The following is a 16,672-nucleotide window of genomic DNA, read 5'->3' on the forward strand; positions in this document are numbered from 1 at the left end:
AAGAGTGAGGGGGCTCGGGTGCAAAGTTTGCTCGCCCAGCGCTTGCGGAGGGAGCGGCGGTGGCCGGGCCGCTGGCGGCGGGGAGGGGACCGCGCTCGCCCTCGGGGCTCCGCCGCACCCGCGGGCCGCTCGTCGCGCCGAGCATCGGCCGCTCTCCTCGCGCCTCCGCCGGGCCGGCAGCCGCTGCCCCGGCGCGATGTGCGGGGGGATGGCGGCGAAGGGACCGGGCGGGCCGCGGTGGTGGCAGAACCGGCGGGCGCGGCTGCTGTGCATGCTGGCGCTCACCTTCCTCTTCTTCGTGGTGGAGGTGGTGGTGAGCCGGGTCACGTCGTCGCTGGCCATGCTCTCCGACTCCTTCCACATGCTCTCCGATGTCATGGCCCTGGTCGTGGCGCTGGTGGCCGTGCGCTTCGCCCAGCGCACCCGCGCCACCAAGAAGAACACCTTCGGGTGGGTGCGGGCCGAGGTGATGGGTGCCCTCGTCAACGCCGTCTTCCTCACCGCCCTCTGCTTCACCATCCTGCTGGAGGCCATCGAGCGCTTCACGGAGCCCCATGAGATCCAGCAGCCGCTGGTGGTCATCGGCGTGGGGGTGGCGGGGCTCATCATCAACCTTCTGGGGCTCTGCCTCTTCAACCACCATGGCGTCGGGGGCCATGGCCATTCCCACGGCCACGGGCACTCACACAGCGGCAGGCGGCACTCCCGCAGCGGCCCCAAGCCTGAGCAGCCGCCCGGGGATGGCGAAGCTGCGCTGCACCGGGAGGAGACCAGCACTTTAGTGGAGAACTGCAGCAGCTCCAACGGGGTCAGCCAGGAGAAGCTGGGTAAGTCCTGTGGTGCCTCTGTCCCATCCCAGAACAGAGGTGTTGGGAAAGAAGGAGAGGGCCCTTCCCCGGGGAGGGTAGTGGGCATCCTGGTTCCATCTGATGGAGGCTTTGTGGGGACCACCATCCTTCCTCCTGGGGAAGAGGCAAGAAACTTTCTTAGCGGTGCTCTCGGGCACATGGGCCGTTGCGCCTCTGCCTCACACCTTTCCTTCAGGTGCTAGAAGGAGTGCCCTAAGTTGTGTGTTTGTCTTGCAGACAGGTCAGGGTGTGAAGGAGTCGTAGGGTAAAGCAGTTTGCCTTGGAAGAAGTTGGTGCTGGTAGAGAAGGCACATGACAAGTGTTTTTTGCCTAGCGACACAAGCTGTCACAAGACATTGCCCTAATGCCATCTGAACTGGCTGCGCATCAAACAGTGCAGCTCGACACCTTGGTCTTGACAGCTGGATCTCTCCTTTCGGTCAGTTATTAGCTATCTGAGAAGCTGATTTCCATCTGAATGTAACACACTGAAGTATATTCCATTGCAATAATGTTGCACTTCTTCCTGACCTCGGTATTAAGAGGAAGAAGTCTTGGAAATTACCAATCAGAACTGTGGAAGTCATGCAGTAGGCACTCGATGTGGCGCTTACTGGTGTCAGAGTACATGTGTGGTTTCTTTGAATTAGTTTTCTTTAGCTTTCTAAAGCATCCACCTTCCCACTCGCACATAGGGATAAATTTAAAGTCTTCCCAATTGTGATTGAACTGTTTTGTGGGAGGGAATTTCTTAGTGTTTTGGGTTTTTTTTTTTTTTGATGGATCCAAAAGCCTGGAGAGTTTATTCTGAAGTCTCCTGGTGTAAGCCAAGTACTTACTGTGTGCTAGCAGCTAACAGAGTGAAAGGTGCAGAATTGTCACTTTTTTACTTTAATCATATGGCATCCCTGTTACCAGGAGGAAGGGACTTTGGTCTTCAGAACCCAAGTCTCCTTCATCTTCATCAGGGCAACAGCAGGACACCACCGTTTTATCTTAAATTGAGCTTTAACTGAGCAGAGTGAACTTTGCTACAGTTTTGGTTTTTTTTGTGGTCAGAGGTTCCAATATACATTCGAGACACTTAGCAGTCTCCCACTCTCTTTCTCGTGTTTTGGTTCCATGTTGTTTTTGAAAAGACAGGTTTTGCAAGAGGACAGGAAAGTTGGTCTGAATGTATTACACCATTTTCTTGACCACATAACAAGCTCTTAATATTGGTTTAGTCCCAACAAAGGTATCCTAATAATTATGTTTCAAACAAGGTAATATTCCCTTAACTGTTGATTTACTGGATATCTTGGCTTATGAATTGTTTTTGCGTGGTGAAACCTCAGTTGTGCTTTTAGCCAAGTTTTGGGACTAGTTCTGGACTAAAAGATTAACTTATAGCATGGATTAAAATGTATACTTTTCTGACCTAAGTTGTCTGGAATTTCTCATGGATGTCCTTCTAGCAATAAAAAATAATTTGTTGTGGGTATTTTGGTGGGGCATAATTTTGGTCACAGTGAAATTTTGAAACAAGTTTGTATTTCCTTCTGTGCCCTGTCATGATTATGTAAGGGATGGAGTTATTAATAGTTTACCCACAGAAATGTTACAGGTAAAGGTGCTCAGAGACTTGCGAGGAGCGGTAAGATGTGTAGGTGAAGACCAGAGAAACGACTGAGAGTGCTGCTTTGCCTTCACTAGAAATTACAAAGAAGGACAGACCCTGATTTCCTTAGATGGGAGTCAAAAGCTAGTGATAGCCTTAGGGGCTAGTCTTACACATGTGTCACTGTGCATACACTTTATGTAAAGTAATCAGTTTAGAGTTAAATTTAAATGATCATATTTCAAATTGACACGTCTTATCCATTTGCCATTAAAAAAAAAATCTCAAGAGCTTTCTGGAACCATGTTTCCTGTTACCCACCCTTCAGATAGGTCTGCTGACTTTGGAAATCTTCTTTGTTCTGAGTACTTGGTACGCAGCAGAATGTCAGAAAAGCTCCTCTTTCCTTGCTTTCATTGTGGACCCTGAGGTCTGAACTCTGTAACCTGAGATATTTTCCTCTAATTTATTGATTTCTCTGGAAGTTTACAGGCCCCATATTCCATAATTCTTAGAGGTTGTGTGGAAAATTTAGCTGGAGCTTTAGGACAGAAGGGTGATGCATGAGGTAATGAGCCTGGGGCTTGGAACTGACCCGCTCAGACACCTCTGTGGGAGCCCACCGCTTCTTCAGAGAGGAGAGAACTTACAGACACTTTGTGATTACAGAATTGCAGTCAGGAGAGCAGGGTGGCAGAAGCTGCAGGTCATACTAACATGTTCATGTTTACAAAGCTCTGAACTGAATAAGCATGGAAGCAGCAAGAGCCCCTTGTTTCAGTTTGTCAGGCCAGTGGCCAGTGCCTGTTACATTTCTTTAATATTGGAAGTTTTCTGTCCAAAGAAGAACTTCTGAAGAAAAGTAAAATGTTAATAATGTAAAATACTTTCAATTTTGAACACTGGAAAAAATTTTATTTAAAAAAACATTATTTGTAATGATCTGTATTCTTATATAGCTAGTTAGGTGTGATGGAGCGGAAATATCACAGGCATTTTTGACAAAGGAGGGCACTAAAATCTTCATTTATGCATTGCATGGTCCATGACATATGGCTTTGGGCATCAACAGCTGTATGTCACTTAACAGTTGTATGTTACTTAAAAAAAAGTACTAAAAGTATGGTTTTCCTGTATTCTGAAATATATAACACTAGTTTATAGCCTTTGACAGCTTTAGTGGTAACTTACACTGTCCTGTCATCAATACTGCTAATAAATTCTGCATTTTAGACCTAAAAGCTCATCTTATTGTATCTCACAGTTCTGGACAGTCCTATGGTTTACGAGAGATTTTAGCAATGTGATTAGCCTTCTGGCTGTTCAAAAGAGGGAACAGAAGTAAGTTACTTAGCTACTTAACCAGCTTTTTAATATATCCTCTGTAATTCTGCATTTTGCTTAAGAAATGAACAGTGAGTGGTCAAATGGTTAAACAGCTGGAAAATGTGAAAACAGCTTTTCAGTAAAATAAATTCAGACATTGCCATCTTCATCCTTTGCCACTCTACACCTTTAAGCTCCATGTAGAAATGATCGCCTTGTATGCTATTTAGATCACTTACTGGGACACCTGACTATTCTTAGCCAGAGAAAATGTTGCCAAGTGATATGGGTAGAGTTGCGTGTTTTTCAGTTTTGTACTTAATGTGGCAAGCTTAATGTTTGTTATTATTTTATGTGGAATTATAGTAATGTGTAGTATTATAGCATGTGCCTAATTATTTTACTGTTTTCTTGTCAGGTGATATGAAAGATGACATGACTGACCTACAAGTGAATGGGAATGCTGGTCATTATCCTGTGGATGTAGCGGAGGTTGAAGAAGACTCCAGTGCGCAGCTTAACATGCGTGGAGTTTTTCTGCATGTTTTTGGAGATGCCTTAGGTTCAGTAATTGTGGTAGTGAATGCCTTGCTCTTTTATGGGTTGTGGAATCCATGCCCCAAAGATGGGCCCTGCTTTAATCCGTGTGTCAATGACCACTGCATGGAAAACGCTACTTTATCCCAAACGCTTGGCAGAGGAAACAGTTCTGAGCAAGAGAGCATTACGGTGGCTGGTCCATGCTGGTTGCTATATTTAGATCCCGTCCTTTGTTTGATTATGGTTTGCATACTCCTTTACACAACTTACCCGTTACTTAGAGAGTCAGCCCTTATACTTCTACAGACTGTTCCCAAACAAATAGATGTTCATTCTTTGAACTCAAAATTACGTACCCTTGAAGGAGTTGAAGCAGTCCATGAATTACACATCTGGCAGCTGGCAGGCAGTAGGATCATTGGGACTGCACACATAAAGTGTCCTGACCCTTCCACATATATGATGGTGGCAAAGCGCATCAAAGAGATCTTTCATGACGAAGGGATTCATGCGACTACCATTCAGCCTGAGTTTGCCAGCGTTGGCTCTGAATCAGGGAGAGGGAAATGTGAGTTTCCTTGCAGGACCCAGTGTGCTTTGAAGCAGTGTTGTGGATCAGGAGAAGACAGTACTGCAAAGAAGACAGAAAAACCTTCATCACTTAGTATTTCTTGTTCAGAAGTTGTCGTTGAAATTGCGAAAACCAGGAGGACTAAGTCAGAGAGCGTCCCTTCAGTTAAGCTAGAGGCAAACACGGATCAAAATGAGCAGTTTGAATCATCTTTGTAACTTCCCAAATGGTGCTACCTGAATTTTGGTGACTTTGACAACAACTATATTGCCAGAGGAAGAGACAGACGTTTGAAATGCAATTTTGCTAAGTAGTGTAATTGCTGAAGTACTTGTTCTTGTCATATTGCTAAATCTAGGATGCTTATTTTAAAGAACATAATGTCACTGTCATGATACAATGTGTTTGTGTTGACTTTGTCCTGAGACAGACAGAAAGTGCACAGATGCTGTAACAACTTCAGAAAACCAGTTGCAACATTTCAGCAGAGACACTTTCTGCTGTGTTCCAAATAAAAATATATTTTTCCAGTGAAGAGTTGTTTGAGGAATAAGCATGTAGGAACTCAATTTGTGTTACAGATTTCTTGAACCTCCTCTTTCCTTTAATATTTGATTTGTAGATATTTTAATATATTGTTTATTTAGAAGCTCTAAGGAAACCAAAGTTCATAGAACATTTTAAAAGATATAACTACTTAAAACTGGAAACCACTTTGCAGTTTCACCTATTTTTCTTAAACCTATATAATAATAAATGTGAAGGCTTTTCTAATGAATATATCGTATAGAATATTTTGAAGAGAACATCACGTGATTGTTAGAGACTGACCCCACTCTTTCGGATAAGGTAGCGAGGTAATTAACATCAACTGCTTGTGAAAAGTATCAGATGTGAAAGGGGTTTTTTCTATCAGAATGGAAGTTCAAGCTACTGTATACTGCTCTGGGATCAAGATATGAGACTGGCCGATAAAGTAATGCATACTTTCATATTTTATGGATTTTCTGGTGTTTTTCCTTATTTCCAAGTTGTATCTGGTCATAAAAGTCTTGACTCACAGTGCTATGAATGAAAAACTGGAGCTTCATTTTTAACTGATGCTCAGTTTGCTAAGATAAAAGAATTACTTATTTGTGCTCTGTCAGGGAAACTCTGCCAAGCACTGACACTGTAACTTGTGCTTTTAAAGTAGCCTCCGTAACAATTCAGTGGCGCGTTTTGCTTGTAGTCGCGTGTCTGTAAGCACTTGCAGTGACTGCAGTCCTGGTCCCCACAGTGTCCCTAGGAGCCTTCCACTGACTTGTGAGGAAATAGGGCAGGGAGCAGGATTTCATTCACCGTATATTTCACACTTTGAGATGTTTACGTATGACATAATTTCATTTATATTAAATATTCAAATCTGTGGTTTGAAATGTTAACTCAGTTAATTGACAACTGGCTCTAAAGAAGCTGTTACAGTATGCTACCAACTTACACCTTATCAGAGGAGAGAATGGCCTATGGACTCTGAATTTGGCAGAGGCTAGATAAGAATTGAAGATAAAACATACAAGGAATCTAATATAAAACCCTGACCCTTTTGATCCACACTCAAGTTATGTATGGGAAATGTCTTGTGATTAAATCAGCTGCTCCTGTGCTCAAAACTGGAAAACAGGTCGGATCTTCCATTGTTTGCTCTATGACTCTGGACGTGATAAACACTCTGCCTCAGTTTCCCTGTCTTAGAATGGGGATAATACCTACCTCACAGGGGTGTTGTGAGGCTTAACTCTTGTGTGAAGCGCTCTGAGATCTGTTACTGGAAGGCACTGGAAGGAGTACAAGATACTAAATTACGTGGTATTTTCTCCTTCCGCAAATGAATTGCAATACCTAGGCACAACAGAGGGAACTGAGGATAGTTTTGGCCTTATGAAATTCTTTAATGCTGTGGTTTTCAGGCTTTTAACAGTATTTAAGTATAGATTTTTTTTTTTATACGAATATTTTGTTAGTGAAGGGAATGTAGCTTTGCCTCCAGACGCAGAATGCCTCACTAGTTTGCATTTCTAATGCGTGTCTCATATGATAATTGCTCCTAAGTAGTTCAAAATAATCTGCTGCTCGTCCGACCTCCAGGTCGTGTCAGTGGTCTTCCCCAATGTCTTAGCAGAGCATTGCAGTCAACTCTCGATTATCCATGGGTGGATTACCAGTGTTGTGTATTAACCCTGCAGTCTACGGGCCCAGACTAGCTCTGTGTCATATACCAATGCGCTGGCTGAATGCTGTGTGCCAAAGCACTGGTCCAGTTTCACGCGAGCCCCCTCTCGCAGGGTGTGTTGGCTTGAGCACAGCCCAGCACCCTGCAGTTATTAATATTTTGCTTCGTGGCTCCTCGGATGCATCCATGAGAAGCTGCAGGGTGTGGATGGGTTGGTTCAACTTTGCGCTCGCTTCATTTGCCTTTTTCCGTGTTTATGCTTGTTGTATAGTCTCATAAACTAACTTAAATATGTTAATATAGTATTTATATATGTTTTTGTTTTGTCTGAATTATCTTAACTCTTTCTCCTGTTGCCTGTATATGATCTAGAGTTGACTGTTAAATGAGATCTTGTAATGAGACTACATTTGCAAAATATGCTACCACTGCTAGTATACTACAAAGTATTAACCAAGTAAATTTTGAAATGAACAAAGTACTATTTTTTTTTAAAATGTGTATCCTTGCTTTTTATGGTGAACTTTCACTAATTATTTTACTCGCTAGTTTGAAATTTGTCTCAGTCATTAGTATGAATTATTGAGGTCCTGCTGTATATCACTAGTGCACCATAGAACTACTGCTCTTTAGTTTATCTTAAAAAACAAACAAACAAAACAAACCCAAGACAAACCATAGTAGCACTGAGAAGCCTGACTTCTTTCTCTCCTGTTGCTCTTACAAAAATAGAGCAACTGTCAAGTCTTGACAGTTGCCGCCATTGGTTAACAGTCTCATTAAATGCATCTGAATAGATGGAGTTGGAGTCACTAATGCCATTGTAACTATTTAATCTTTTTGTGTGTGCCAGAAGTCATATTTTTCTATTTCTGTGTCCATTGCAGGCAATGGCTACCTGAAAAGACAAAAAGCTCTCCCCCACGTTATTTTTATTATTAGGACAGGGTACAGATGCGACGATGATGCTGATGCTGGGGGCAGAAGGGGGAGTTGCGTGGCCTCCCTGTCGTGTGCCGTGTTGCGCTTGCAGCACCAGCTGGTGTTAATGGGGCCTTTTAGTCTCTTTAGCCCTCGACGGTAAATTCCCAGAAAGCGTAGTCAGGTCAAGGTGGTGGCTGCACAGCAGCAGGAACACCATTTTTGTGTTTATTCTGTCTGCATGAGACCTGACTGTAGCCGACTAGGTTGTGATATAGCTTGATTATTTTTTTTAACCTAATCTATTTGTGGTTTCACAGACTTGGTTTGTTCTGAAGATCACAGTTCCAGAATACTGGGAGCATTCAAAAACACTGCACAGTCTCTTTTATTTTTTTTCCACAAAGCATGAAACTAGTGAATCTAATGTAAGTGAACACTGCAGTGGTGGGGAGCTAATTGTATTGTGTATCACATTCCTGAATTTTTAAAATAAAAAAATGTGGAACACTGATTTTAAGGAAAAAAAAGTTTGTATTTCAGTGTCTAGATTATTTGTGCTTCTGATTATTCTGACTAAACATGTCATCATTGGGTAAAGTATTTCACACTTAGTACACGTCTCAACCAGAAACATGCTATTTTAGAATCACTTCTTAGATTATATCCGCAACTTAGGGTGCAGTGCAGAACTAATTCAGACACTCAGTGGGCGAGCCACAGTACTGTGAAACTTTACTTTTTAGCAGAGTAAATTTCTTCCATGGAACTCCTTATAATTTTAGCTCAATTGCTTTCAACATCCACTCTGGGCTTTTGGTAATATCTGTTATTGCTGCATCATGGTATTTGGTATGGCCATACAGATAGTTGTATAAAAGACGAAACTAGCCCCAACTTGTGACTCCCCAAAAGTCATGGCAAGGGCTCAGTCCTGCAAATTTTTGTATTCATGAATAGTTTCATGGGGCTGACGAGTAGTTACTTGCATGCAAGGAATTACTTGCAGGAGGGAGTCCAAAGCTTCTGCCAGTACAGCCTGGCTTTTGAAGAACAGCTGAAAGTACCTAGATTGTATGGCTGTATTAACATCAGGAGTACTGTGGTGTTTCCAAGTTTGCTGCAGAAATACTATCAGTTTATTATAAGCCCAGTTCCAGGATTTATTTCTTTTCCCCATTCTCCAAAAAGAAAGAAAGAAAAAAACCAAAACAGAGTGTCCTAAGACTTGTTAACAAGTTTAGCTAAACTGGCGTTGCTGTGTGCTTCTGAATTTGGGCCATCTGAGTTTATTAAATGCTGCCTAGTGCAGTCTGGGGAGGAGGGATAAAGATTCTTGCCATTCTCCTTCCCCTGCCCCCTGCTTTGACTGCACTTTCTAATCTCTTCAGCTATGGAGAGACCAGGGGGGATGGAAGGGGTGTATTTTGTGGCTGATATTCAGAGTTCCACATGGGGGGAATGGGAAATACTGCTAACTATATTTAAAAGCATATAAGTACGCTCTGGCTATTTAAGTTTCATAGCACAGCATCAGTTACACCCTTTTTAGATATGCATTTAAGTTGTTCAGCTCTGTAGTAACTTCAGTTTTTTCTTTCTCTGCTGGACAGAAGGTGATGGATGCACCATTTGCCTGAGCTAAAGCCAGTCTTGACAATTTTCCAAATCAAATGTAGCTTTGCTCATAACAGGAGGTCTGATTATTCCTTATGACCTTTGTTTCATGTGGTCAGCTGCCCGTGAGCTTCAGCACCATGTTTTAGCAGGCTTACGTTTGTATTTTTTTTGCATCCACCATATTATCTAAGTAGTTGAAGAGTAAAACCACAATGCCGAAAAATATCTTTTATCTACATGTCTTCAAAAAACACAGGAGATTAATTTGGCTTCTTTTTTTTCGGTCCTGGATCCTGCTTCCGAGCAATTTAAAAATATAGTTTACATAGTTAGTGTTCATTGATGATATTTCTTTTTGCCTTCTTTTAAAATAAATATTTTTTTAATTAAGTATCAAGTAATGAGTAAATAAATGGAGCTCTTGAATGTCAAATACTTTTAGCCAGGGTTTCTTCCTCAGTTCAGTTCTGGGAAGAAGTTTGACAAGTAGAAAAGCGCTTCCACCGTCTCCCAGAACTTCAGGAACAAGTACAAAGAGCACAAGTAGAGGAGGAGGTTAACACATGGTTGTAAAAGGTTGGCCTCTGACTGACTGGATTCCAGGTGCAATTAAAAGAATAGTTGCCCAGTTCTAGTATCATGTGAAGAATTAATTATGCAAAATTATTATTTTTTTCCTAAGACAGCCTTTGAAAAGAATAAGAAAAATCTTCTTGTCTTGTTAATTGGCCATGGTTAAGTATCCAACGAAAGGCAAGCTTCCTAATAGACATCTGTACTGTTTGATGTCCAAGCCTTTGGAAGATAGCTACTGTAGAGCAGAATGTGCTTTGGTGGTTTTTGGCTTCATTTGTTTGAATTCAGAAACGCTGCAGTTTGTAAAGTTTGTTGGGAGAAAAGTACTGACTGCAGAAAAAACATACAGCTGCCAGCAACAACACTGAGGAGGGCAGGGTCGTTACTGATGTCTGCCCTGAGCTGTTCAGGAACTTGCAGTGATGAGTTTGTTTTGAAGCTCTTCAGTGCTGCAACTTCAGCAGCTCCTTTTTCTTGCTTCAAGAGGGAAAAGTGATTCCATATTATGAGTCATATGTGCAGGAGGGTATGTTTGGTTGTACTGTAAGCATTGCACATGAGCTTGAGTTTTGCCGTTTTCCAAAGCTACTTCTACCTTGTCATGACAAGATGTGATTTAGACTTAATATGAACATGCTTTATGAGACATGCTAGTGTGGGATTTTCTTAATTACAAGGATGGGAAAGGAAAGTTCACGTCCACAGCTTGCTTTTGCTCTTACATGTACCTTTACCCCTGCCATTACTAGACCTCCTACCCCAGGTGGTTGCCTGACCACAGAAAGGACCAGATCAGGCCCTAGAACAGCTCCTTGCTGCTTTTGCATTGGAGAAGCTGGTGCCACAGGGGAAGGGCAGCGGTGGAGTTGTGTCTGACTCCAGGCAGGAGAGCACCTCCAGCAGGAACCTTCTCCTCAGGCTGATCTGTGTTACCATCTCAAACCTGTCATGAAACCTTTGCCACTGGAACTTCAGTTAGCATTTATATATATATATGTATTTTGTGGTTTCAGGTTTTGGGGTTTTTTTTTGTGACAATCAACACCAACTTTTAAGTAGCACTCAGGCCAAATTGTAATCCCGCCTCCCATCACCCAAGCTCCGTTTCTAGTCGCAGCGCTGGTGGGCATCCCATCCCAGCGTTTCCCTCACAGCAGCTAGCGCAGCTAAGAATAGCCACGGCGATGCTGGGGAACAGGATGCGCAACCTGCTGGGTTTCCTGTGTTTGTGCTTGTGCTGCTGGCCTGGGCTGGAGCCTGTCCTCCTTCATCTTGCCTGCTAGTGTGGCTGGACTTGCTAGATGAATTTGTTAGATTTAGTTTGTTAGACTAGTTTTGCTATGGGTTAGTCTACGCTTGTTTCAGTTGTGTTCTGCAGTATAGGCAACTGCTGTCTGCCATACAGGCAAAACCTTGGCTGAGTGAGTTATTCACTCGCTGCCATTCTTTTTCTGCTTCAGTGTAGGGCTGCCAAGCATAAGCTGTTGCTGCTGGCCCGCTGCGGACAGTGCAGGTTTCAGCTGCAAACAAGGGCTGCAGACCTGGATCTGGCTTTGCTGCCTGGTTTGATGTTACCGAGTCATCCTTCCAGCTGATGGTGCAGCACGGTGAATCTCAGCAGGTAACTGGGTCATTGGCACTCACCTGATCTTGGCACTCATACCCTAGTTTAGGAGTGAACAACACTCCCACAGACAAATGCAGCACATATTGCTGTACCCTCGAGATTTTCTCATTAGCTGGCATTGGCTGGAGATGCAACCCATTGTTCTTGTCCTGGGGTGCTCTAGGACTCTCCCCAAGTTGGGCACAGACAAGCTCATTTTCCCTTGAGGAAGGGATTATGTGAATTAAGAAAATTTGGGTGATAATTTTCACTTGTATTATTGTGGCCATGTGGGAAGGTTCTGACCCAAATGGATGGGGTTGATTCTATGTGCTTCTAGCTGAGTGTAAGGAGGGATTGGGTTAAAATACCAGGTAAAATCTAGGCTCAAGCAGTACGTCTTCTAAATATCTACAGTAACAGAGGTCTTAGACTTTAATGTCACACTGATTTGAAGGGATTTGCTCTTCTCACATGGCTGTTCAAAAAAAAAAAAAAGGAAGAAAAGGAAGTAAGAGTTGTGTTTAATTATAACAACAATTATTAGTCAGCCTAGCTGGCCGTGTTTCCAGCTTGTCTGAAAATCTCCCTGCATAGAGTAGGTGCACAGCAGACACACTGAGTTGGTTGGCAAGCTATTGCTAGATAGGAGGTGTTTGCTACATATGCTTCAGCTTGGAAGTGGAATGACACTTGGCACCACAATGTCCCAGTTATCTTTTTTTTTGAAGGTGTAGGAAAACTACAGAACTAAATATCAAGGCAAGTTGTGTGGGCAGAGCTCCAGCGTCGGGACAGCGCTGACATCACGGTCGCAGTGTGACATCACTAGCCGTATGGGAAAAGCTCAGCACCACCCAAGCCACATAGGTTATTTAAAACTTCAGTAACGTTCACTGAAAACTTGCATGTTTTTTTTTTCCTCCGTAACATATCCAAAGAAGTTTAGCCACACAATTTAAATGTCTCGCTACCAATTTAGATGCTGAACTGACAGGCTTTAGACCATGGCGTGTAATTCACCCATCTTGCAACAGTATGTGCTGCTCCGGAAAAAAAATGTGCCATTGAACCCAGAGTTTGAATGTCATTGCCCTTGTGCGCCCTTTCAAAAAGATATCTATGAAAACCAGGTAATGTCAAAATAATATTTCTCCGCTGAAAGCTGTTTGGATACTAAAGTCTACAGCTTCTGCAGTGGCCTTCTCTGGAGATATTCAAGACCCGCCTGGACACATTCCTGTGCGATCTGCTCTGGTGAACCTGCTTTAGCAGGTGGGCTGGACTGGATGATGTCCAGAGGTCCCTTCCAACCCCAACCATTCTGTGATTCTGTCGACAAGAGGCTGCCTGTCTGGCTTGCAGTGCTCCTGACCACAGATGTATCGCAAGACCAGCATCCATGGTGCTCTTAATTGCTGGCCTGTGCCCGGATAGTTATATCAGCTATTACTGCATGTTTGGGAAAAAGAAGAGGACAGGAACTGGAGTTCTTTAGAGATTTTTTTTTTCTTTTTAAGAATGGTGGGCTCAGGCAGGCGGATCACTTCTCCCGTGGTGGTCACTCTGTTTAGCAGAGAGCAAGTGAAATTACAGCATCACAGGAGAAAGATGAGCAAAGGAGTGTGTAGGGATTTTGCTTTTGAACTAGTTATAATTTCCACCCCCCTGCCCCTGCAGCTGTTTTGGTGAGTGTAATGATATTCTTTGGTCTTCCTCTATAGCTCTGCAGTGCTTAACAGCTTATTACTGTGAGACCTACATGTGATGTCTGTGGAAATCAATGTTAGCAAAAGACATAGAAAAGTTGCTTAAACAGATCACAGCCGTGAAACCGAAACCTGAGGAGGCAGCCAGGATAACCTCAGCTGTTACATCAGGAAAGGACAGTGCAAAGTACCAAGGTTAGCACACTGCTACAAAAAGGGTGTTGAAAATCAGGGAACAGTAGCTTTGTTTCACACCTGAGCATATGAGAAGTAGCCTATATTACGAGGCTGCAGCTTAGCAAAAGTAATGTCTTTGCATGAAGGCTTTGTTGCTGGCAGTGGTGAAAATCCTGAGAGAGCGCTATTTCTCCAAATGACTTAAGATAAAGTCAAATGCAGAGAGTCCTTATGCAATGTGGAGTTCCCCTTTCGAAACAGCGGTTTAGGAGAGAAAAAGTCATTGGTCTGGGCTAGGACAAAAATTGCTTAAACAAGATAAACAAGGATGGACTGCTGTCATCTTTCTGTTCCCCTTAATCTCTAAACCTTAACCTTAAATTACAAATCTGAGGTACACACAATGCAGTGCATCTGCAGCTGCTGAAACAAGCTACATTTTAATGGATTGTATTTATTTCAATGATGATGAAGGTTTGAAAGTTCCTCTAGGTAACAGAAATATTTATATGCTTTTAAAGTTCAAATACAAGTTTTTTTTTAATATTACTAAGAATGTTTTCAAATTAATTAGTTCTCCTGATGAAGCATTTCATAATCAACAAGAAAATTATTCACTGATTCTCTCTCCTTGTTTCTAATCTAGGTAGTTCTCAGAACATAGAAACAGACTTCATTTTCAAAATCCTGCCCAATTTATCAGCTAGAAAGAAATGAGGTTTCAGTCATAAAATTCAAGCTAACTACACAGTCTTGTTAGCAGGTCAGTCACCACTAACAAGTACTTTAGCACTGTGCAGAGCTCTGAGTGGCTGTAGAACATGTTGTGAGAACAGGGATCAATAAAATAGGGCAGAAAAATCTTTGCTTTGAGTTTCACAAAGAAGAAGCTACTTCAGTGATCTGTAAGCAAAGGTATTTGTTCCTAAGCTGCATTTTTGCTTGCATTATACGTAGTGTCCTGCAAACTGACCCTTCAGGATACTGTTTATGTGATGATGACTTTATTCCAGAAATACCAGTTTAGGTCCTGTCCTATGCAATGGTTTATCCAGGCAGTGAAAATATGGTAGGGAAGAGCAGAGGGCATGATAGATGCATTTCTAGATGAGTATGTCACTCAGTGACTCCTTGGGGTACATACATTCCTTCTTTTAAATAATGTGAAAGTGTGTTCAGGGTTTTATCTACATCTGTTCATCCTGGGTTTTGAACAACTTTGCTCATAGGAGAATTTTGAAAGAAAATGTCTTAACCAAGGTGGCTTCAGAGGACCTTGCCATGACAACACCTCCAAGTGCCACACGCTGGCGGGCTGAGCCAGTGATACTGTATTTTTCTGTGCTCAGTAAGAACGAAAGACTCTGAGCCAAGTCACCTACTGGATGGAGTGTACTGAAGACCTGGAAATGTGGAATAATGCTCTGAAGATGAGGCTAAGCTAGTCCTCAACACCTTTAGCCTTTGTTAAGAAAGTTTGTCTTGTTTTGATTTTTTTTTTTTTTTTTTTTTTTTTTTTTTTTTTTTTTTTGGTGAATGTGATTAGTCCAGAAGACAGTCACTCATATTTAGAGAAAGAAAAGCTTAAGATTCACTGAAATTTCACTGATGCACTTTTTGGTAGGCCTAAGCTGTTTATTAAGTTAATTGGGTAGGATGGCAATGGTTGTTACAGAACCCCTTAGAGCATCTGTGATAAGTAGATGATGAATACAAGAGCCTGCCCTGGTGTAGTGTTGGGAGCTCTGACAGAGGTGAAAAGCGCTTTCTGTTCATAGCCCTCATGGGGCTCTGACCTCCATCATGTTTTTCTTCCATCCAGCATCACTAGATAGTGTTTAAAGAAATACGAAGCACTCTCTGAGACTAGAAAACATGATCACTCACTTTGTAGTAACCATGGTTCTCTGAGCAATCTCATTTGTCTCTATATGGACCTCAGTTTCACAGAAAAGCTAAAATTTCAGTTTAAGGATGACTTGGGAAACAGAGATAGGAGGTGGCTTGCAGAAATCTTGTGGGTGTCAGGCAGGACTACAGCCATGGCAGGGAAAGAAGCCATTCTCCCTTTGACTGCACCCCGAGCAGACCCAGCCTGAGGAGTGGGAAACCAGCAGCCCTCCTGGGAGAAACCCAAATTGCCACTGGTTGATCCCCGCTCTACTGCACCATCACCCCAGTTTTGGAGCCACAGCACACAGAAGCAGCGAGGGCATCGCTGGCCTGAGTTGGGATGTATATGGGCCAGCTTGCCTGTGCTCTGAGCAACTCCTGTTGCAAAACACCCATCTAATGACAAATGCACATGCAGCGCTGTCCCTCAATGTTCAAAACTCTCACTCTCTATAGGAAAGGCCTCCAAATCAAGGCTGTGTATGGCATAGGTGTAAAGGAAGAGATTGTCTGGTGGAAATGGCACCACCAGTGATGTAGCAACTCTGATACTGGGTTACTGGTCCAGTTGTTCCTGGGATTGACACCACTACTGAGTTTAGATCTGAAGAATGAGTCTCGAAACTCAGGTCATGCAGAAATGACTACTTAAACCTGGTTGCTTTGTCTTTCCTTGTGTGGCTTTTCCAGCTTGTCAACTTTCTCCACAGTGACTTCCAGTCACTGCTTGGGCAGGGGTTGTCCCCTCCCAGCACAGCACTGGGCACACAGGCAGGTGTCCTCCAGGCAGGGATGCTGGATGCTTCCTAATCTGTCGTGGGAAAAAAAAAACCCACTGTGAGAGGGTTTGCAGTGCTTCACTAAATAAGTAATAGAAGGTGTATAAGAAGGATACTAAAGTCTCCAGGACTTTGAAATCCCATGGACTCTGCCTTTTCATGCATTGTGTTTAGGCAAAAGGTTAAAACCATAGTTACTCTAAAATAAACTTATGCCATAACATGGAGCGGAAAGACAGGTAGAATTAGTACTGCTACCATCTTTAATAGGAGTCAAGCTGAGATGGAGAAAGA

General features: G+C 42.8%; 1 protein-coding gene across 1 annotated transcript; it reads left to right on the plus strand.

The window, feature by feature from the left end:
• On the plus strand, positions 1-8,548 carry SLC30A1 (solute carrier family 30 member 1). Its single transcript, XM_082050139.1, has 2 exons — positions 1-827; positions 4,193-8,548. The coding sequence occupies exons 1-2, from the start codon at positions 197-199 to the stop codon at positions 5,101-5,103; spliced, it is 1,542 nt and encodes a 513-aa protein (XP_081906265.1). The 5' UTR covers positions 1-196; the 3' UTR covers positions 5,104-8,548.
• Positions 8,549-16,672: the final 8,124 nt, after the last annotated feature.

Source organism: Streptopelia decaocto (assembly GCF_964273445.1).
Source record: "Streptopelia decaocto genome assembly, chromosome: 3".
NCBI lineage: Eukaryota > Metazoa > Chordata > Aves > Columbiformes > Columbidae > Streptopelia > Streptopelia decaocto.

Coding starts and splice junctions, on each gene's coding strand:
- SLC30A1 (XM_082050139.1), top strand. CDS start 197: ATGTGCGGGGGGATGGCGGCGAAGGGACCGGGCGGGCCGCGGTGGTGG. Junction 828..4,192: donor GGTCAGCCAGGAGAAGCTGG/GTAAGTCCTGTG, acceptor TTTTCTTGTCAG/GTGATATGAAAGATGACATG.